This window comes from Somniosus microcephalus, chromosome 18, assembly GCF_052327205.1.
Source record: "Somniosus microcephalus isolate GS21.2 chromosome 18, FLI_Smic_1.0, whole genome shotgun sequence".
NCBI classification, from domain to species: Eukaryota; Metazoa; Chordata; class Chondrichthyes; order Squaliformes; family Somniosidae; genus Somniosus; species Somniosus microcephalus.
The window spans coordinates 57,104,808-57,127,532 of NC_141004.1; the positions used below are offsets into that span (position 1 = coordinate 57,104,808).

Below are 22,725 nucleotides of genomic sequence, written 5' to 3' on the forward strand. Positions count from 1 at the left end.
GGCAGTATGCCATGTGCCACAATAAATTATCAGGGTCACTATTATGTCAATAAATCAAATTCATTGCTTCTTATATGGTATTCTGGGATTTAGTGCTTTGCAGATCAAATTCATTGAACATTCAAAATACTCTATATGACCACTTTGACAGATGTTAATCGCATCACTTTTGGAAAAGGTCATGACTTATCAACTTGGCTGAATTCTTCAAAGAGGTTACTAGGTTGGTGGATGAATGCTAACCTATAGACAGACATTGTCAAAAGCTTTTTGAAAATCCAAATGTACAAAGTGCCACACAATACATTACTGTGCAAGATAGAGTCCTGTGGCATTGGAGGGCACATTCTGGGCTGGATAGGGAACTGGTTGCATTCTTAGAGGGCTGTCATTAAGGGTAGTGGTTCTACGTGGAGACCGATCGTTACTGGAGTCCCGCAAAACACAGTATTAGGTCTTTAACTTTTCACGATCTACATGAACAATCTGGATGAAGGCATTGAGGGTACGGTCGTAAGTTTGCACATGATTTGTGCCACTGTCAGAACTTCTGGGGAAAAAAAAGAGACAACAATCGGATCCAAATGCAATGGAAAAATGAGCCCGCATATAGATGACATTTAATACAGATAAATATAGCATCATGTACAGTACATGGGATGGGTTAATGCCAAGCATATGTACACTGTGCTGGGTTCTGAATGAATGTGTGTTAAGCAGGAAAGAGACCTACGTGTTATAGTGCATGAGTTTTAACAGTTTGCTTTCACTATAGCTGCTCAGCATTGTTTGCAAATATTCAGATGTGTAACTAGGATGATCTGATATAAAACAAAATCCTTGTCCAAGACATTGGTTAGGGCCCATCTAGAATGCTGTCCATTTTGGATCCCCTCACATGGTGGAAGATATAGAGGCCATGGAAAAGGCATAGATGAGGGCCACTAGGTTAATACCTAGTTTAAAAACCCAGAGTTATCATAATAGGCTCAGAGTTTAGTTTTCTACTTTAGAAAAGCGTAGACTTCGGGGGATTTGAAGTAGTTAAAATGATGAAGGAACTAGATGGTGTCCAGGTTGACAGATTATTTGAATTAAATTAGTTCGGAAGAATGAAGGGTTCATGCATACATGTTACGTAAGCATAGAACTCTGCTAGATGTCAGGAGGTTTTTCTTTTTGCAGAGGGTCACATATCTAGCTGTTCTTTTTCTGTCTGTCTTTTTCGTATTAATCCAGCCATTTTAGTTTTTATTCCTTATATTTTAAAAATCCCAAATACACATCAATAGAATGGGCAACATGCACTAGGTTGCATCAAAGAGTGAAAACATCAGTGAGATCAGTGAAAGTATGGCCAGAGGGGGAAGTCTCGGAGCTTCAGGATTGCTTCGAACGCACTGTTTGGAGCATGTTTGCCCATAATGACATCGAGGAATACGCATCCACAGTGCTATTCTACATTAACAGTTGCGTCGAGGTCGTCATGACCCATAAAAATATCAGGACATACCCCAACCAGAAACCCTGGATGAACGGGGAGGTCCACTCGCTGTTGAAAGCACGCGATGCAGCATTTAAATCTGGCAACGCGGCGGCTTACAGTGCAGCTAGGACCAACCTAACAAAGGGTATCAGGACTGCCAAAAGGAAACAGACACTGCGGATAGAGGATCATTTCCACAACAACTCGGACCCCCGGCGCATGTGGCAAGGCATCCAGTCCATCACTGACTACAAGGGCAAAAACACCAGCCCCCCGGTTAGCGATGCCTCCCTTCCGGAGGAGCTTAACAACTTCTACGCTCGCTTTGACAGGGACAACAGGGAGCCGGCTATCAAAGCCTTGCCACCCCCGGAAGACCAGGTGCTCACTCTGTCGACCTCCGACGTAAGGGGTGTTCTAAGCGGAGTGAACACACGTAAAGCTGCTGGACCGGATAGCATCCCTGGACGGGTACTCAAGGAATGTGCTGATCAGCTGGCTGATGTCTTCACCGCCATCTTCAATCTGTCATTGGCCCAGGCAGTAGTCCCTACATGCTTCAAAACCGCTACCATTATTCCTGTGCCAAAGCAAACGGCTGTGACGTGTCTGAACGACTGTCGACCTGTCGCACACTCACCCATCATAATGAAGTGTTGAGAGAGACTGGTCCTGGCTCACATCAAAGCCAGTGTTCCCGCCTCTCTTGACCAACACCAGTTTGCCTATCGTGCAAACAGATCAACGGAGGATGCAATCACAACTGCTCGACACTCTGCACTGAATCACTTAGACGGTAAAGAGACCTACATCAGAATGCTGTTCATAGACTACAGCTCAGCATTCAACACTATCGTCCAACAAGCTGGCCACCAAATTCCACACTCTTGGCCTGAACACTTCCTTCTGCAACTGGACCCTGGACTTCCTAACAAACAGACCCCAGTCTGTCAAATTAGGTAACCACACCTCCGCCCCCCCTGACCCTGAACACGGGGGCCCCACAAGGATGTGTGCTGAGCCCCCTCCTCTACTCCCTCTTCACCCACGACTGTGTGGCTGTTCATGGTTCCAACACCATCATCAAGTTTGCGGATGATACCACGGTGGTAGGCCAGATCACCAACAACGATGAGTCAGCCTACAGGGAGGAGGTCCAGCATCTCGTGAGGTGGTGCGCCGATAACAACCTGGCCCTTAACATCAAGAAAATCAAAGAAATCATTGTGGACTTCAGGAAGTCTAAAGGCGGAAGTCACAGCCCCATCCACATCCATGGGGCTGTGGTGGAAAGGGTGGACAGCTTTAAGTTCCTCGGAGTCCACATCACAGAAGACCTCTCCTGGTCTCTCAATACCTCCTCTCTGGTGAAGGCGGCCCAGCAGCGCCTATATTTCCTAAGGAGGCTGAAGGGATGTAACCTGTCACCCCTGATCCTCTCTAACTTTTACCGCTGCACAATAGAGAGCATCCTGACGAACTGTATCACAGTATGGTATGGCAGCTGTAGCTACTATGACCAGAAAGCCCTGCAGCGGGTAGTCAAAACTGCCCAACACACTACCGGCACCCGGCTACCGGCCATAGAGCACATATACCAGAAACGCTGTTTACGGAAGTCACGGACCATCATCAAAGACCCTACCCACCCCAGCCACAGTCTGTTCGCCCTCCTGCCATCTGGGAGACGCTACAGATGCATTCGCACCCGTACGACCAGATTTAGGAACAGCTTCTTTCCCAGGGCTGTCATCCTACTGAACTCCACAAATAAACTCTAAAGCCTGCACATCTGCCAATGCACTTTATTATGGTTATGTTAATGTATTACAAGCCAAAGGCAGCACGGTGGCATAGTGGTTAGCACTGTTGCCTCACAGCGCCAGGGACCCGGGTTCGAATCCGGCCTCGGGTGACTGTCTGTGTGGAGTTTGCACATTCTCCCCGTGTTTGCGTGGGTTTCCTCCGGGTGCTCCGGTTTCCTCCCACAGTCCAAAGATGTGCAGGTTAGGTTAATTGGCTATGATAAATTGACCCTTAGTGTTAGGGGGATTAAATACGTGGGGTTACAGGGATAGGGTGGGATATGTGTTGGTGTAGGGGTTACGGGGATCGGGTGGGATGTGTGTCGGTGCAGGCTCGATGGGCCGAAATGGCCTCTATCTGCACTGTGGGGTTTCTGTGATTCTGTGAAATGAATGTTGAATGTTTAAATGTCTTAATCTAAATGTACACTTTCGGGAGCCACAAGCCTACATTTCGTTGTACTGCACTTGTGCACTAACAATGACAATAAAGTTGATTATGATTAGGAGATGGGCAACTAGCGTTTTGCAGCACTGGAAAGGTGGTAGGTCACGGGTGTAGCAGCACTGCAGTGGCGGTCTTGAGGTTGTGTCATATGGCGGGGGGTGAGGTGCGCTGGGGTTTAGCAGTGCAGGAGGGCAGGTTTTGGATTTGGAACATGAGGTTGGGGGGGGGGGGGGGGGGAAGAAGGAGGGAGAGAAAGAGATGGAAAAAGAATAATTTGAAGAGGTTTACACCTAGTCTGTATATTAAACAACCCTGGAACTCGCATTGTTTTCAGAGCCAACTTTTTATATGAAAAATATTCAACAGTTCACTGTTTCCATATGGATATTGTATAACTTAAAATCTGGAAAAACAGTAGTAATGAAAATGTTATGGATGATCTTAATCTAAAAGACCTTAGACTCAGTTAGATCCGAGTGTCTGTCTGATGGTTCTCCAATTAAAGTTGCATGGGCGCCAGTAAGGAGGTAGGAAGCATGTCCACAGCGATAATTCCCACAGGGTGAGTTCTTGATCTCAGCTGTGCCAGTGAGCAAGTAATGAGTACACACTTTCCAAAGTGAGTAAGAGGAAGAAAGCGAGAGTTACCCTGGCCACCCTTACGTGCCTATTAATACACAGTTGCAAAGCAATATCACCATAGCCTGGAATCTGGTCTCAAGACCATAACTTCAGCTGAGGCTTGAGTTACATTCATAAATGCTGGAGTAAACATGATCACGTATCAAGGGCATGGAAGGGTACAACGCTTGAGGTTACCGGCAGAAAAAGCACGACTGGATGAAGAACGCAATCAAATTCAAAAGGGATGAAGAATAAGAGACACTAGGGAGCGCCTGTCAGGCGTAAATCTAATCTCACTGTTCACAGCTATAAACCACTCAACTCTTGCCGTCATGGTGTGAGACATCATCTGAACTCTCAATTTTATCACAGCCTTAAAATCAGTCCCTTGTAATCATCATCCTTTTAAAATTAAATGGGAACAAGAGCGTCCCCGAGTATTTAGCAGCAGCGCGGCAGAGCATCGGGAGAACAGGAAAACAAACGGAGAAAATTTGCAAAAGTGACATCACAGACGAAGTAGCAGAGGAGCCCGACAAAGCCGAAGTAAGTCAATTTAGTAATGCACTTGATCATTTTAATTGTAGTTGCTTATCATTGATTGTGAAATAACTTTCTTAAAAAAGGTAAATAAAGAGTTAATTGAGTAATAATCATAGTACTTAAACACACACGCACCTCTTAATAGAATGGAGGGGCAGCTCAGACCCATTGCCTGCAATTCTTGCACCATGTGGGAACCTGGGTGACTGTCCATGAAGGAAGTGCTTCCAGCTGCTCGAGCTCAGGGTTTCTGAGCTTGAGGATCACTGCAGAGCATATGGGAGGCTGAAAATTTCCTGGATGGTACTTTCCAGGGGGTGGTCACAGCCACAGAAAGCTCAGGACAGTACGTGGATGGCCATCCCACAGGGAAGAGGAGGCAGGCAGTGCAGGACTGCTCTGGGAGTGTGATGTTCACTAACTGGTTTTCAGTACTGAGTACCTGTGAGGGTGATGATAACTCGGGAGTGCAGTCAGTGGGCCAAAGGATTGCATGGGGCGGGGGGGGGGGGGGGGGGGGAGACACAGCAAAGTGTAGGACTGCAGTGGTTATAGGGAATTCAATCGTCAGGGCGGCAGACAGGCGTTTCTGCAACCGCCGATGAGACCCACATGGTGTGTTGCCTCCCTGGTACCAAGGTGAAGGACATCACAGAGGGTGCAGAACATTTGGGAGGGAGGGTGGGTGGGTGGGGTGGAAACAGCTAGATGTTGTGGTCCATGTCCAGAGAAGTAGCGGTAGGGATTGCAGATGCATTGGTGGTAATTTTCCAAACCTTCCTGGATTCAGGAAAGGTCCCAGCAGATTGGAAAACTGCTAATGTAGCGCCCTTATTTAAAAAGGGAGGTAGACAAAAGGCTGGAAACTACAGACCAGTTAGCCTAACATCTGTGGTTGGTAAAATGTTGGAGTCCATTATTAAGGAAGCAGTAACAGGACATTTGGATTAGCATAATTTAATCGGACAGAGTCAGCATGGTTTTATGAAGGGGAAATCATGCTTGACAAATTTGCTCGAATTCTTTGAGGACGTAACAAACAGGGTGGATAAAGGGGAACCAGTGGATGTGGTATATTTGGACTTCCAAAAGGCATTTGACAAGATTACTGCACAAGATAAAAAAATCACGGGATTGGGGGTAATATACTGGCATGGGTGGAAGATTGGCTATCTAACAGAAAACAGAGAGTTGGGATAAATGGTTCATTCTCGGGTTGGCAATCAGTAACTAGTGGTGTTCCGCAGGGGTCAGTGCTGGGACCCCAACTCTTTACAATCTATATTAACGATTTGGAGGAGGGGACCAAGTGCAACATATCCAAGTTTGCCGACGATACAAAGATGGGAGGGAAAGCAAGTGAGTGAGGAGGACATAAAAAACTTGCAAAAGGACATAGACAGGCTAAGTGAGTGGGCAGAAATTTGGCAGATGAATATAATGTTGGAAAGTGTGAGGTTATGCACTTTGGCAGAAAAAAATCAAAGCAAGTTATTATCTAAATGGAAAGAAACTGCAAAGTGCTACAGTACAAAGGGATCTGGGGGTCCTGGTGCATGAAACACAGAAGGTTAGTATGCAGGTACAGCAGGTGATCAGGAAGGCCAATGGAATCTTGGCGTTTATTGCAAGGGGGATGTAGTATAAAAGCAGGGAAGTCTTGCTTCAGTTATAGAGGGTACTGGTGAGACCACACCTGGAATACTGTGTACAGTTTTGGTTTCCATATTTAAGAAAAGATATACTTGCTCTCGAGGCAGTTCAGAGGAGGTTCACTCGGTTGATTCCGGAGATGAGGGGGTTGACTTACGAGGAAAGGTTGAGTAGGTTGGGCCTCTACTCATTGGAATTCAGAAGAATGAGAGGCGATCTTATCGAAACATACAAGATTGCGAGGGGGCTTGATCAGGTGGATGTGGTGAGGATGTTTCCACTGATGGGCGAGACTAGAACGAGGGGGACATAATCTTATAATATGGGGCTGCCGTTTCAAAACTGAGATGAGGAGAAACTTCTTCACTCAGAGGGTAGTAAATCTATGGAATTTGCTACCTGAGAGAGCTGTGGAAGCTGCGACATTAAATAAATTTAAAACGGAGATAGACAGTTTCCTAGCTGATACGGGAATTAAGGGTTATGGGGAGCGGGCAGGGAAGTGGACGCGAGTCTAGGTTCGGATCAGCCATGATCCTATTGAATGGCGGAGCAGGCCGAGGGGCCGTATGGCCTACTCCTGCTCCTACTTGTTATGTTCTTATGTTATGTTATGTGGGAACCACTGACATAGGAAGGAAAACGGTTGAAATCCGGCAGTCAGAGTTTCAGGAGCTAGGGAAGGAAATTAAAAAGCAGGACCGCAAAAGGTAGTAATCGAATGGGACCAGTTCTAGGGCAAGAGGGACCTTTTGAAAATGGACGGGTTGCATCTCAACAGAGCTAGGACCAATGTCTTCAAGGGCAGATTAACTGGTGTTGTGGGGAGAGCTTAAACTAATTTGGCAGGGTGATGGGCACCAGGATGAAACATTTGAGAAACAAGGTGCACAGAGGACTGGGAAACACATAGCACTAGAGTAAAGAATAGTTCAGAAATAGGAGGGATCAGACAGTGGGCGAATGGGAGACAGTCCAAGATGGGTTAGGAGTGCATGTGCGTAAATGCATGTCACATGGTAAATAAGGTTAGTGAGCTGCAGGCACAAATCGCCACATGGAACTATGATATAGTGGCAATAACAGAGACCTGGCTCAAAGAAAGGGAGGATTGGGAACTTAATATTCCTGGCTACAAGTTATTCAGGGAAAAATAAGGAAGGAAAAAAAAGGAGGGGTGGTAGTATTGATCAAAGAAACTATTATAGCACTGAAAGGGATGATGTAGTTGAGGGGGCAAAGACAGAATCGATTTAGTTAGAATTAAGGAATAATTAAGCTAGCTACTTTAGGTCACCAAATAGTAGAAAGGAGATAGGGGAGCAAATTTGCAGGCAAATTACAGAAAGATACAAGAACTGTAGAGTAGTGATAATGGGAGACTTCAATTATCCCAATATAAACAGGAAAAGTAACAGTGTAAAGGGCAAAGAGGGGGAGGAATACTTGAAATGTGTGGAAGAGAATTTTCTTGATCAGTGTATTTCCAGCCCAACAAGGAGGGAAGCAGTGTTGGATATCGTGCTGGGAATGAAGTGGGGCAGGTGCAGCATGTTTCAGTCAGGGAGTATTTACATAGTATTTATAGCACAGAAACATGCCATTCGGCCCAACAGGTCCATGTGGTGTTTATGCTCCACACGAGCCTCCTCCAACCCTTCTATCCCATTCTCCCTTGTGTTTATCCAGCTTCCCCTTAAATGCATCTATGCTAGTCGCCTCAACTACTCCTTGTGGTAGCGAGTTCCACATTCTAACCACTCTCTGGGTAAAGAAGTTCCTCCTGAATTCTCTATTGGATTGATTAGTGATCATATATCCGGTCTCTCTCTCTCCCCCCAGCCCCCCCCCCCCACCCCCAAGTGGAAACATCATCTCTGCATCTACCCTATCAAACCCTTTCATAATCTTAAGTCTTAGGCGCTTGGTTTGCCAAGTGGCCTTATTAACCTGAGTTGCTACTTTTAGTGTATTTGTACCCCCAGATCCCTTTGTTCCTCCACCCCATTTAGACACTTGGGCTGCGATTTTACTTACCTCGGTAGGTCCTTGGCAGACAACGCCAGTGGCGGGGTCCCCGACCTCCGAAATGAATTGCTCCTGATGGGGCTTGTCAAGCTCGCCCAGCGCCTTTCCCGTCCAATTAGAGGAAGCGGGTCTGGTGATGTCATTTGATGATGCGTCATCTGCTGGTTTCCCCATGGCCAAATTTATTTTAGCATCAAGGTGCTGCAAACACTGACGAGCACTGCACAGTGGTGCAGGGCTCTACCCACGCTCCCCATTACTCCCTGCATATGCTTAGAGGGAGTCACAGCACGCAGGAAGGTCCTCTTCCCTTCCCATGGGCAGAAGAGACCTCCCCAGGAGACCAATGTAGCCTGGTTGCACAGGAGGGCACAAGCAAGGATGTCGTCAGGAGGACCAGGCTGCAGTGGCGCAAACCTGTCAATGATCTCAGTGGATCACGAAACGTTACTGCAAAGCCACACTCAACCTCATCCTGCTGTGCCACTCATCACATCCCCATCACTCTGCCTTCCCTACCCTACTCCTGCACATCCTTACTCACACCAACTTACCTTGCACGTCCACCCATCCCTCTCTACCTATATTATCACATCCCCATCTCACTAGCCATCCGTTACACTCATCCTAGTCCAATCATACCAACTAACAGCACACAAGGGTGGGCACTTGGGTGTTTTAGCCAATGTTCATGTGCTGTCAAACATTGAAATCTTTATTTTCAACACTTTGCGTTCTTGCACAGATTTGTGTGCACCTTTGGAAGTGGCTTAGTGAGTTGCAGTGTATGGTGAGACGTAACAGTAACCCCCCCATGGGCATTGTAGGGATGCTTTATGATGTTAGTGTGGGGTGGTGCCAACCTGGCACATCGTGTGGCAGCCAGTGCGTACAGTGTCAAGTGAAGTCAATCTGGCCATGGAGAGGCCATCCCTGGCAGCAATGTGGTCGGGTGCTGATGCCCTGTGCAGCATCAGTTGATTGCGGAGAAGGTTGGTGGCGCTGTTGGTGCTGCTGGTGTTGGGGCTGATTGTGGTGGGATTCCGAGGGCCAAGGTGAGAGTATAAAGGGCACCCATGCTGATGGAATAGATGGCAGGTGAACTAGAGATGACAGAAACGATCAGTCAATGGTGAGAGAGATAATGAGGTCAGACTGGGTGGAGTCTTGTGTGAAGACTTGCAGCATCCTGAATCTGTTGTGGAAATGCAGTAAGGAAGAGTTTGTGGCTGAGGGATGATATCTCCAAGGTGGGAGCTTTTACTGTAGATTTGAAGCGGTCATCTCAACAGCTGATTGAATGGCATGACCTCCCACCTCAGCATCACAGACAAGGTCTAGGCACAGTGAGCGACCTGTCAAATCCCAAAAGCTGGGGAAAAACCATGGATAATAAGAGGCTATAAACAAGCTAATGATTTTAATTGCCTTCCCGCCGCTGCCTGTCGGGTCTGCTCAGCGCTGGCAGACCAGACATCAGGAAAGTCCAGTGTCCTCATTTTGACAGTAGGTCCCCGACCCGCTGTCAATCATTAAATTTAAAAGCTGACCGCCACCCATCCCGTCCGCAAAATGCTGGCCTTAGTTTCCAAGGAGTATTTGGCCTCCTTATTCTTCCTACCAAAATGTACCACCTCACACTTGTCTATATTGAAGTCCATTTACCATTTACACACCCATTCTGTAAGTGTTCTCCTTAGAGCAGAGAAGGTGGAGGTGTTTAGAATCATGCTAGAGTAAATAAGGAGAAACTATTTCCAGTGGCAGAAGGGTCGGTAACCAGAGGACACAGATTCAAAGCAAAAGAACTAGAGGCGACATGAGTAAAAAAAAAAAATGAATGCAGCGATTTGTTGTGATCGGGACTGCACTGCCTGAAAGGGTGGTGGAGGCAGATTCAACAGTAATTTTCAAAAGGGAATTGGATAAATACTTGAAGGGGAAAAAATTACATAACTGTGGGGCAAGAGCCAGGGAGTGGCACTAATTGGATAGCTCTTCCAAAGAGCCAGCACAGGCACGATGGGCCGAATGGCCTCCTTCTGTACTGTATCATTTTATGATTCTAATAATGTCCTTATTAAGAAAGACTTCAATTTAAAAAAGACAAAATAAATATGTAAATGATTAATTGACTGTAAACTTGGGTTTTAAAACTCAAGATTATAGGAGGTAAAAAGCACTTAAGGGGACAATGAATTGCACAGGTTCAGGATACTGTAGTTGGCAAGAATAAGTTAGTAAAGTATGAAAATTGGTGGCACAATCTGAGTGCAATTTATACAGTTACATTTTTGACAAGCAACTAATTTGAAAGCTTTTCCCCCCCCCCCCCATGAAAAGACAGTATGTTACCCTCCACTCCTGACCCCAGTAACCGACACCAACTCACTTTATTGCCTTTCAGTACTCCTCGTGCTTCAGTTAGTCAGCTGCACCATTGCACCGGAGGGAATTTCCACTTGAAACATGGCAAAGCGGAAGAACAGCTGCACGAGTCACAGAGACTCCTCAGTGCAACAAAACAGAAACCAAATTGAGGAAACTGCTGCAAAATGAGTACCCCCAGAAACAAGTGTCACGTCAGAAGGAATCAGAATTAAACAGATCACTTGAGGGAAAACAGATTCCACACTTCTGCAGCAGTTACCATCAGGAAGGACCCAGTCACACCACCCCTGTACCTCATCCAACTGCCCATCCTTCATTCATGAACCCAGACAGAGAGTGATGGCAGGTAACTCAACCAAGGAGGGCACTGCTGTCAAGCTTGCTGCTGTGTTCACCAGGCCCCACACAGTCGTGTCATTACCACACACGGTCTGAATCCAACACTAGGTCCAATTATGAAAAACTTTGTGCTTACTAAGAAAACAACTTCCAAGAGTGAGAGTGAGCCCCCCCCACTATGGCTTTTGCTCCAGAATCTCTGCCCATGTCATTCTCAGCTGACCTGGAGTACGTAGACTCCATACTAATGCAGTTGAAATCAGGAACTCACACATCCCACCATACTGTAGCACCAGGTAGTGACGTTCCAACATATCATTGACTTCTATTAACCAACAAGTGGCAGAATAGCATCAACAACAAAAAACAAGTTCTAAGAGAAAAAACAAGTGACTGACTCACAGTTTCGACTGTTCCAATGCACTCCTGGCCGGCCTCCTATTTTGCACCCTCCGTAAACATGAGCTCATCCAAAAATCTGCCGCCCGTGTCCTAACTCACTCCAAGTCCCAGATGTCCATCACTGTGTTCGTTGACCGACATTGGCACCCGGTCCAGCAACGTCTTGATTTTTAAATTCTCATTTTGGTTTCCAAATCCCTCCATGGTCTCGTCCCTCCCCATCCCTGCAACTTCCTCCAGCCACATAACCCACCAATTCTGGCCTCTTGCTCATCTCAGATTTTAATTGCTCCACCATTGGCGGCCATGACTTCAGCTGCCTTGGCCCTAATCTTTGGAATTCCCTCACGAAACCTCTCCACCTCTCTATTCTCCTTCATGATGTTTCTTAAAATCTACATCTTTGACTAAACTTTGTCACCTGTCCTAATACCTCATGTAGCTCGGTGTCAAATTTTGTTTCGATAACGCTCCCATGAAGTGCATTGGGACATCTTATGACATTAAAGACGCTATATAAATGCAAGTTGTTGTTATACCCAAACTCCAAAAAAAGATGTCACACAGCAACTTGGAAGTCTGACTGAACAGGAGCAACATAGCATGCAACATGTAGTGCCATGAGTTGTAGAATACAGCATTGCAATCTTGCTTGTGTGCTCACGCTCTCAACCACCCAATTATGCACAGCCCATAAAGTTCATGCAAAGACATGGGTTAGGAATATTAAAATATAGGAGTATTTCAATACAGATTTGGTTCTATTTTTTTCCTATAAGCCTGTACATCACTTAAGCGCAGAGTTATGTTTACAATGCATATCCTTTGCTGTACAGCAACTGTTTTCATACAGGCAACTCAGGATAAACTGAGATCATCTATTGAACACCCACAAGTGTACATTAAAAATCACAGCAGCAGCGATACAGCTAACATTATGAAACACCATGGGTTTTAATCCAGTCCCACGTTGCACAGTCAATGGCTTCAAGGCACAAAAAAATTAAGTAGCAACAGAGTTCCAACATGACACATTGACATCAAACACTCAGGTTTGTTTCTGCATTAGGTCATTATGGGGGAAAAAAAGGCAATACTTGAACAAAAAAAACAGCAACCACTCTCCCTCCCTCCCACCTCTATCCAATTTTAATCACCTTTTCTTCTGAAGGCACTGACACACAATCCTAGAATTACCTCAGGAGGTTACAGGAAACTGGTTTATCCGGAGGTTGTATGTCCGGAAACCTCGATCTAACGGCAGAAATCAGCAGCCGTTTTAGTTAGGTTTTTTTTCTTCTCCTAGCATTTTTTTTAATTTTTTTTATAAAAACAGTCAGGCTCTGGAAAGCGTCTCTGTAGCTTAGCAACAGCTTCAGAGACGCTTCCAAGGTACGGGCCGAGTGTTTACAAGCTGTTGCTAAGCAACAGTGTTTGTTGTCAGATACGGAGATGAAAATCTCTGTATCCTTCAACATTAGCGCTGGTCTATCCGGAAGTTTTGATAGATCGGCAGCAGCTCGGTCCCATCGGTGCCGGATATCGCGAAGTTTCCTGTATTTGGCTAAGCAGGGTATCATCGCCAATCCAAATCCACACATACATACTTTCCAGGCATCACTGGATGGTGATCAAGAGAAAACTGTGGCTAATATTCTCCTCCCTCGACCAAATCCACTCCTCTGGCTGAGATCAGTCAGCTCAGCTGACACTGGTGATCAAGCTCGAGATCTTTCTGGTCTGTATGTCTCAAACCCTCATCCATTTACTGACAAGATATTGGGAAAGCTCAATTTGTTGACACCAAGGTATTCATGTTGATTGATTAAGGATCAGAAATCAGTCAGTCATTTTAATAACGAGCTCAGCAAAGATTCACAGAAAACACCATGAATCAAACACACAGCCAAAGTTATCAGGGAAACCTGTAATATCTGAATTCAGCAGATTCTAATATGATGCACAAATAATGAAAATCAAAATCTGGACGTGAACACTACAGAATCTTTGCTAACTGTACAAAATATTATTGATGAGCTTAAAACATGTTTTTGTTATTAGATTAATTTTCAATTAAATTTTTACGGTCTTTAGAGCAAACTGCCAGTGCGATTGGAAATTGTGCTGCTCAAACACCATTTGCAGTATTTCTGTTCAGCATGTTAACACAAAGCAAGGGAAGTAATTGAAGAGTATGTCTGGGCTTACTTTATATTATTCTTAAAATGCCTGGGCAGCTATTAATCGCAATTCATTTCTCTAAAAACTTGGGAGGATTAAAAGGTGAAGAATTAAAAGCACCAGAGTAGAAAAACAGACTGTTCACAACTGTATCCCTCCTTTATTCGTGTCTCTAAGTCTGTCCAGCTTTTGGACAGGATATTGCACATGAATAGTGAATTAATTCAGATGAGAAGAGTTATGCGAGGAGTTGGAAAGCTCCAAATTAAGTAGAGAGATCTGGATGACGTTAAGAGTACCAAAGCAGTGAGCTTGCCTACCTATTGGCCAAAGAGATGGTGCATCCTTTGGGTTGACCTGAATGCAGCTATAAAATTACCACTACAAGCAGTGTGGGCACAGTCCACTGCAACTTCCAGGAGCCATGTAAAGGTGATATGTGGCTGGCTCCATGCCCCTCACTTTCTTCTCTACACCTCCCATCTCCAATATGTTGAATTCCTAATCTCAGCTATGCCACTGCAAGACTAAGCAGAAGATAAGAGTTCTCACCACAAGGACATTGGGGGGAGGGGAACGAGAAGAGATCAAAAAAAAATCATCCAAGCTATCCCCATGCAATCTCACTGGCCACTGACCAGCACTAGCAAGGGCCTGGGAGAAAGTCTCCCACCTCACCTCTTGTCCAGGGCAAGAGGAAGAAAAACATCTCAAAAATAAAAAACAGAACAAATAAAATGTAATGACTGCAGAATATTTCAGATACTATTCCCATGTTCCTGAGAATGTTGCCCCCCACCAAACCGACGAAAGGTCATCGACCTGAAACGTTAACTCTGTTTCTCTCTTCACAGATGCTGCCTGACCTGCTGAGTACCTCCAGCATTTTCTGTTTTTATTACTGCTTTGAAACACTTGCCTGGATCTTCACGCTTTGTGCCCGGTGACAAGAGGTGCACTCAAACAGTATAAAGGTGATACACAATTTCTTCTTTTATCACTCAACAACCACCTACATTTATATAGCGCCTCTAATGTAGTAAAACGTCCAAGGTGTGACACAGAAGCATAATCAGACAAAAATTGTCACCGAGCCGAAGACACAGATGTCCAAAAGCTTGGTCAAAGATGTAGACTTTAAGGAGCATCTTAGAGAGAGAGAGAGAAATAGAAACAAAAATTCCAGAGCTTAGGGCTTAGACGGCTGAAAGCACAACAGCCAATGGTGGGCGAAGGAAGTGGGGGATGCACACGAGGCCATCTAAGTTGGAGGAACGCAGAGTTATCAGAGGGTTGTAGCAGAGGAGGAAGTTGAGGGGAAGTGATGGGCAAGGTCACTCCCCTCTCACCCACCCCCATGCTCAGATGGTTCGAGAGAGGAGAAACTCAGCCGTTTGACAAACTTGCCTACCATTCCAATGAAACAGTGTCTGGGTAACACCACCACCTGCATCGCAGGCAGGTCACCACCTTAAATTTTATGCACAACAGCCATTTAACATGCTGCAACTTTAACAGATTAACAACTGGTCTGTGCTACTGAGACAGCAAAATAAAAAAGTTTGCAACTTCGGCAGTCCCTTGGAACCGAGGATGACTTGCTTCCACACTAAAAATGAGTTCTCAGGTGACTGATGAGACCAATGCGGGACCTACAGTCTCTGTCACAGGTGGGGCAGACGGTGGTTGAAGGGGTGGGTGGGTGAGGTGCTTGGGTTGACGTGCGCTGCTTGCGCTTGGCTTCCGCTTGCTCCCGGTGAAGAGACTCGAGGTGTTCGGTGTCTTCCCAGATCCTTCTCCTCCACTTTGTGCAGTCTTGGGCCAGGGATTCCCAGGCATCGGTGGGGATGTTGCACCTTTTCAAGGAGGCTTTGAGGGTGTCCTTGAAGTGTTTCCTCTTTCCACCTGGGGCGCTCTTGCCATGTCAGAGCTCCGAGTAGAGCGTTTGCTTTGGGAGTCTCGTATCAGGCTTGCGGACGATGTGACCCGTCCATCGGAGCTGATCGAGCATGGTCAAAGCTTCGGTGCGGGGGATGTTGGCCTGAGTTTTTAAACCGTCTGCTCTCACTTGGACGCAAAAGATCTCATGGCACTATTTTGAAGAGATGGGAAACTCTCCTCAGTGTCCTGGCCAATATTTATCTGGTAACCAACATCCACGAAGAACTGATTATCTGGTCATCATCACATTGCTGTTTCCGGGAGCAAATTCGTTGCAGGGTTTTCTACATTATAGAACAGTGAGCAAGTACACTTCAAAAGTACTTTGGCTGTTAAGCGCTTTGGAACATTGTGAAAGGCGATAATACAGACCAGAACGGAGTAACAGATACGTGTTTATCTCAGTGACATTGCTTGTAAAACCAACAGAACAGGCCATCATGTGACACGGAGATTAAAAGTTTTTTTTTAAAGGTAATGGACAAAAATCTAAAATCCAAACTGCCGCAGACATTCATCACCCCTCCTCTCTGCCTTTTAAAACTGGTAAAAAGGGGGAAATTTGTCATTAAGTTTATCATTGGCAGCAATTACAAAATATGTTTAGCAGAAATGTTTGAATCAATAAATTAGGAATTGTATAAAACTCCAAGTCACACTCTCAATTATAACAGCTTACGGTGACACCACTGACCCGGTGCCGCTGTTCCCCGTTTCTCTCAATACAGCAGCGACATTTCCGCACCGTCTCAGGAGTGGTGCTGAACAAGAGCCTGCTCCCCAGCACCGGCTCACCGGCCGCGCTACAGCCGCCGCCCCTGCGTCACTCCACCTCCAGCACGGACACCCGCTCCGGCCCCTCTCCCCCCCACACTGAACCCCGCTCCGGCCTCTCTCCTCCCACACTGAACCCACTCCGTCCCCTCTCCCCCCACACTGATCCCCCCCGCTCTGGCCCCTCTCCCTCCACTGACCCCCCCGCTCTGGCCCCCCTCCCTCCACACTGACCCCCCCGCTCTGGCCCCCCTCCCTCCACACTGACCCCCCGCTCTGGCCCCCCTCCCTCCACACTGACCGACGCTCCGGCCCCCCTCCCTCCACACTGACCCACGCTCCGGCCCCTCTCTTCCCCCCCCCCCACACTGACCCCGCTCCGGCCTCTCACCCCCCACACTGACCCCGCTCCAGCCCCTCTCCCCCCCCACACTGACACTGACCCCCCCCGCTCCAGCCCCTCCCCACACTGACACTGACCCCCCCGCTCTGGCCCCTCTCTCCCCCCACACTGACACTGACCCCCGCACCGGCCCCTCTCCCCCCCCAAACTGACACTGACCCCGCTCCGGCCCCTCGCCCCCCACACTGACCCCGCACCCGCACCGGCCCCTCTCCCACCACACTGACCCTGCTCCGGCCCCTCTCTCTCCCCCCACACTGACCCCGCTCCGGCCCCTCTCCCCCCCCCGCTCCAGCCCCTCTCCCCCCCCCGCTCCAGCCCCTCTCACTCCCCCCACACTGACCCCGCTCCGGCCCCTCTCTCTCCCCCCACACTGACCCCGCTCCGGCCCCTCTCACTCCCCCCGCTCCAGCTCCTCGCTCTCTCTCCCCCCGCTCCAGCCCCTCTCTCTCTCCCCCCACACTGACCCCGCTCCGGCCCCTCTCTCTCCCCCCACACTGACCCCGCTCCGGCCCCCCTCTCTCTCCCCCCACACTGACCCCGCTCCGGCCCCTCTCCCCCCCCCCGCTCCAGCCCCTCTCACTCCCCCCACACTGACCCCGCTCCGGCCCCTCTCTCTCCCCCCACACTGACCCCGCTCCGGCCCCTCTCACTCCCCCCGCTCCAGCTCCTCGCTCTCTCTCCCCCCGCTCCAGCCCCTCTCTCTCTCCCCCCACACTGACCCCGCTCCGGCCCCTCTCTCTCCCCCCACACTGACCCCGCTCCGGCCCCCCTCTCTCTCCCCCCACACTGACCCCGCTCCGGCCCCCCTCTCTCTCCCCCCACACTGACCCCGCTCCGGCCCCCCTCTCTCTCCCCCCACACTGACCCCGCTCCGGCCCCCCTCTCTCTCCCCCCACACTGACCCCGCTCCGGCCCCTCTCTCTCTCCCCCCACACTGACCCCGCTCCGGCCCCTAACTCTCTCCCCCCACACTGACCCCGCTCCGGCCCCTCTCTCTCTCCCCCCACACTGAGACCCCGCTCCGGCCCCTCTCTCTCTCCCCCCCACACTGACCCCGCTCCGGCCCCTCTCTCTCTCCCCCCACACTGAGACCCCGCTCCGGCCCCTCTCTCTCTCCCCCCCACACTGACCCCGCTCCGGCCCCCCTCTCTCTCCCCCCCACACTGACCCCGCTCCGGCCCCCCTCTCTCTCCCCCCCACACTGACCCCGCTCCGGCCCCTCTCTCTCTCCCCCCACACTGAGACCCCGCTCCGGCCCCTCTCTCTCTCCCCCCACACTGAGACCCCGCTCCGGCCCCTCTCTCTCTCCCCCCACACTGACCCCGCTCCGGCCCCTCTCTCTCTCCCCCCACACTGACCCCGCTCCGGCCCCTCTCTCTCTCCCCCCACACTGAGCTCCGGCCCCTCTCCGCCCCACACTGACCTCCAGCTCCTCTCCCCCCCCACACTGACCCCCGGCCCCTCTCCGCCCCACACTGACCCCCAGCTCCTCTCCCCCCCCACACTGACCCCCAGTTCCAACCCCTCTCCCCCACACTGACCCGGCTCCGGCCCCTCTCTATCCCCCCACACTGACCCGGCTCCGGCCCCTCTCTCTGCCCCCACACTGACCCCCAGCCCCTCTCCCCCCCCGACACTGACCCCACTCCGGCCCCTCTCCCCCCCACACTGACCCCACTCCGGCCCCTCTCCTCCCACACTGACCCCGCTCCGGCCCCTCTCCTCCCACACTGACCCCGCTCCGGCCCCTCTCTCTCCCCCCACACTGACCCCGCTCCAGCCCCTCTCTCTCCCCCCACACTGACCCCGCTCCGGCCCCGCCTCCTACCTGGACAGGTGTTTGAGGATTTGCTTCTTGATGAGCCCGGCCATGCTGCACTCGGCTCCGGAAGCTCACCCCGCCGTCCGGTCAGTCAGTCTGTCAGGCCTTCTGCGACTCCCGCCATGACCCCGAGCAGCAGTCGGTTCTCGGTCTGTCAGCTAGTGCCGGCCGCCTCCACCGCCACGGAAACACCGCCCACTCCGGGCAAGATGGGCCGGCGGGGCGGCGGCGGCGCGGGAGCAGCACTGCGCCACCTGCTGGCCAGCGCCTGGAACCGCCACCTGGCCACTGGAATAAAACACAACCAACGGTGTCCTTCAATAAAACTTCTTGTACCCGGGCTCCAGCACAGCATGTTTGGCACAGTTTAGTGTTATTGAGGGATTTTTGCTTTCTTTTAAAAAAATACTTCAATTTAATTGCTCCCCCTTCAACCTTTCCTCCTGTCCTGAAGGTCACGACACTTTCTCTGCATATTGTTCTAAAGGCACTGGCTCCCCCAAGTGTCTCTCCCTAGATAGCATTCTTCATGGGTGACCAGAGAGCTGTGAATGCTGAGTCTTTGAGTGCAGGAATCCCTCCCTGAAAACCCCCGTGGCTGGTAAAACCGCGGTTGGCAAATATAAGACCCTAGGGGAAAAATGGGGTTCGGGGGAACGGGGCCGCATTTAAAACTCTTCAGAGCCTGTGTAAGTTGCTTGTTCTTTTATTAAACACAAATAAAATACACGATAACGTAACAAAAACACTAAATGTTCAAATAACACAATAAAAAAGATCAACTGGGCGGTTTCATAAAGAATTCTGCGATGGATGGTTGACTCATTTTTTCCTGAATATCTTTCTGGACCTGCTTGTATGGTCTCATTAAATCCTCCAAACCTCGCTTGAATTTTAAACTATGCTCCAAGAATGGGTCAATCTCCATAAAGAGGTACGAGAGATTAGTAGCAAGGAGCATTTGCCTTGCTGAGGTTGACACTCGTCATCTTCGACTTCTCCACCATCTCCTTGTCTTCGTCCTCGTCCTCTGCCTCACTGGAATGCTGTATCAGCTCATCAAGGTCCTCCTCTGTCAACTCCTCGCCGTGCGACTCAAGGGGCTCCTCGATGTCATCAGGCTTTATATTGGCCAGCCCCTCACCTCCCAAACGTCGCGCAACCTTCACAATGCGATCAACTTCGTCAACTGTAGGGAAGCCTCGGAAGTCGTTCACTGCCTCCCTCCAAAGTTTACCCCAGCAGGCGTTGACTGTCGTCCTCTTCAGTTCATCCATCGATTCTTTTATGTTGGTGATGCAGTCAGTGATGGTGTAATCCTTCCAACAAGTTTTCACCGTCAGTGTTGCGTCATGCTCCATAGCCTCCATCATGCGGTCAAAGCTGCGTCATGTGTAGTATGCCTTGAAGGTGGCTATCACACCTTGGTCTATGGGTTGAAGGAGTGATGTCGTGTTGGGAGGCAGGAAGACGACTTCAATATTAGGGTGGGTGAATTGAAGTGCCGGCGGGTGGCCGGGGGCATTGTCGAGGATGAGTAGGACCTTGAAGGCCAGATTTTCTCTCGCAAGGTACCGCTCCATGTCATGCACAAAACAGTTATGAAACCAGTCCATGAAGACTGCAGCAGTAACCCATGCCTTGCGGTTAGAACGCCAAAAGACAGGTAGATAATTTTTGTTTTTGCCCTTCAGAGCACGGGGATTAAGAGAGCGGTAGAGCAGCATCGGCTTCACTAAACAGCCTCCCTCGGCGTTAGCACAAAGGAGAAGGGTCACCCTATCCTTAGCCACCTTGAATCCCGAAGCATGCTTCTCAGCCTTTGCGATGAAAGTTCGAGAAGGCATCCGCTTCCAGAAGAGACCAGTCTCATCCGCATTAAATACCTGCTCCGGCAGGTAACCCTTCTTGGCGATCAACTTCTTCAGCTCTTTCGGGAACTTGGCAGTGGCCTCGTGATAGGCTGAGGCCGATTCCCCCACAACCTTGAGGTTAGTCAAGGTGAACCACTTCTTAAAATTTTCAAACCAGCCCTTACTCGCTTGAAACTTTGTCATCTACACTTTCCCCAGCAGCCACAGTAAGATGCTTGTACATACTTAGGACCTTCTTACGTACCCATGCGGAATTAACATTCGCTTTTTTCTGGTTCTGGTCTTCCAACCTGATATTAAGTACCTTCTCCATTTTTTTCAAGCATATGGTCCTGTGGCATAAACGACACTTTAGCACTTTTTGAAGAGCCACCCGTAATACTGGCCCTTATCAACACCTCACTTTTTTTTATGGTTCTAATGGTGGACTCGTTAACCCCCATTAGTCGTCCAACCGACGCTGTACTTTCACCATGGGCAAGTCTATTAACGACATCTAATTTCCTATCTAAGGTTAGTACATTCCTTGCCCTTTTCGCTATTGATTCACCTTTACCACTGAGATTATGCTTAGGGGCCATGATTAAGGGCTAAACATTCACACACACACACAGTACAGGTACAGTATATCCACGAGTGGAGTGAGACCACATGTGGTTATTATGCTGAAAAGAGCGGCGCGGATAAATGCAGCCTTGTGTTTGGCAAACCGCGTATACGCAAAATTCACTGCTGTGGTTGGCAAAAATTGTCGCAGAGAGGAAACCGTGTATACATGAAATCCTTGTATGGCAAAACCGCGGTTGGGGCAGGATTTCTGTAAATTCGAGGCTGAGATAGATAGATTCTAGGGGAATCAAGGGATTTGGAGCTCGGGCGGGAAAGTGGATTTGCGGTCGATGATCAACCATGATCTTCTTGAATGGCGGAGCAGGCTCGAGGGGCTGTATGGCCTACTCCTGCTGTTTTTTCTTATGTTCTTATGTGACCTTAGAGATAAGTATCAGCAGGCTGTCCATATGTTCGTGCCCGGGTGGCCCTGGAGATGGAGCACATGGTGTACACCGGCACGTTTGGAGACCTTCTTCGGTGGGCACCAGAGGGACTGGAGTGCGTAATCACCCCCGGCAACCAAATTTTAATTTAATGTGTTAAGGTTCCTTTTAATTTGTTTTAAGTTACAGTGTGTATTGATTGTGCCCCTTTGTACAAGGTTGACTTTTAATAGACAATTGCCTGTGATCAGGAAAGAGTCAGCAGGCTGTCCAAGCATCAGAGAGAAGAGGTAAACCTGGACCATGCCCTCACTGAATGTCCACACGTACACACTTCAAGTAGGAGTCACTGGATAGTGATCAGAAGCAGGAACCGTGGCTGATTTTCCCCTCACTAGCTTAGGTGAGCAGTCCAACTACTGTCAACACAACAGAGATCAGCTAACTAAGCACTGTGTGCAGCTCCACAGAGTGGGGTCCTCTTCCTGCCGCTGAGTTTCTGACTTCAATGTGTGGTGGCACTGAGGAAGGCCAGGAACTTCTGCACAAGTGGAGAAAGGAAAAATGGAGGGAAAGATATCACCAGGCTACTAGTGATTTAACTATTTTTGGACTAAAACCAGCATTGGTGGAGGCTTTGAGCAAGTCGCTGACCCTCTGGAGCACAGGAGGTACTGGCACCAGCAGAGCACAAGAAGGGAACAGTTACAAGACAATATACTCTCAACAATCTGTTAACAAATCAAAATAAAATATTGGCATTTGTAATAAATAATTCTAATAAAATACTGCTTTTATTTTGCTGAGAGACTTGATCCTGGTCTCCTTCATTGTGTATTACACTGTGGGAATGCCTGCAGACCTAGATAATTGAGTCAGTATTTCAAATGGAGGGCAGGATAAAGTGATTTTCTCAATTTTCAATTCTGTCTGGGTCCATTAGTTGCATCATACATCCATACCTCCACTTCAGCATCATGGTGGTAACCCAACTGTACCAGCAAATTATCTTT

General features: G+C 48.8%; 1 protein-coding gene and 1 long non-coding RNA gene across 2 annotated transcripts in view; one reads left to right on the plus strand and one right to left on the minus strand.

Moving 5' to 3' along the window:
- Nucleotides 1–19,401, minus strand: part of bltp3a (bridge-like lipid transfer protein family member 3A) — a 184,257-nt gene extending 164,856 nt beyond the window's left edge. Inside the window, exon 1 of the mRNA XM_086011508.1 lies at nt 18,850–19,401. Within this exon, the coding sequence (XP_085867634.1) occupies nt 18,850–18,893 (44 nt within the window). The 5' untranslated portion in view covers nt 18,894–19,401. The remainder of the gene's footprint in view (nt 1–18,849) is intronic.
- On the plus strand, nt 4,485–22,520 carry LOC147105292 (uncharacterized). The gene is made up of 4 exons (XR_015081728.1): nt 4,485–4,909; nt 10,995–11,324; nt 14,755–14,874; nt 21,931–22,520. It is a non-coding gene; the product is annotated as an uncharacterized LOC147105292 (long non-coding RNA).
- The last annotated feature ends 205 nt before the right edge of the window (nt 22,521–22,725 follow it).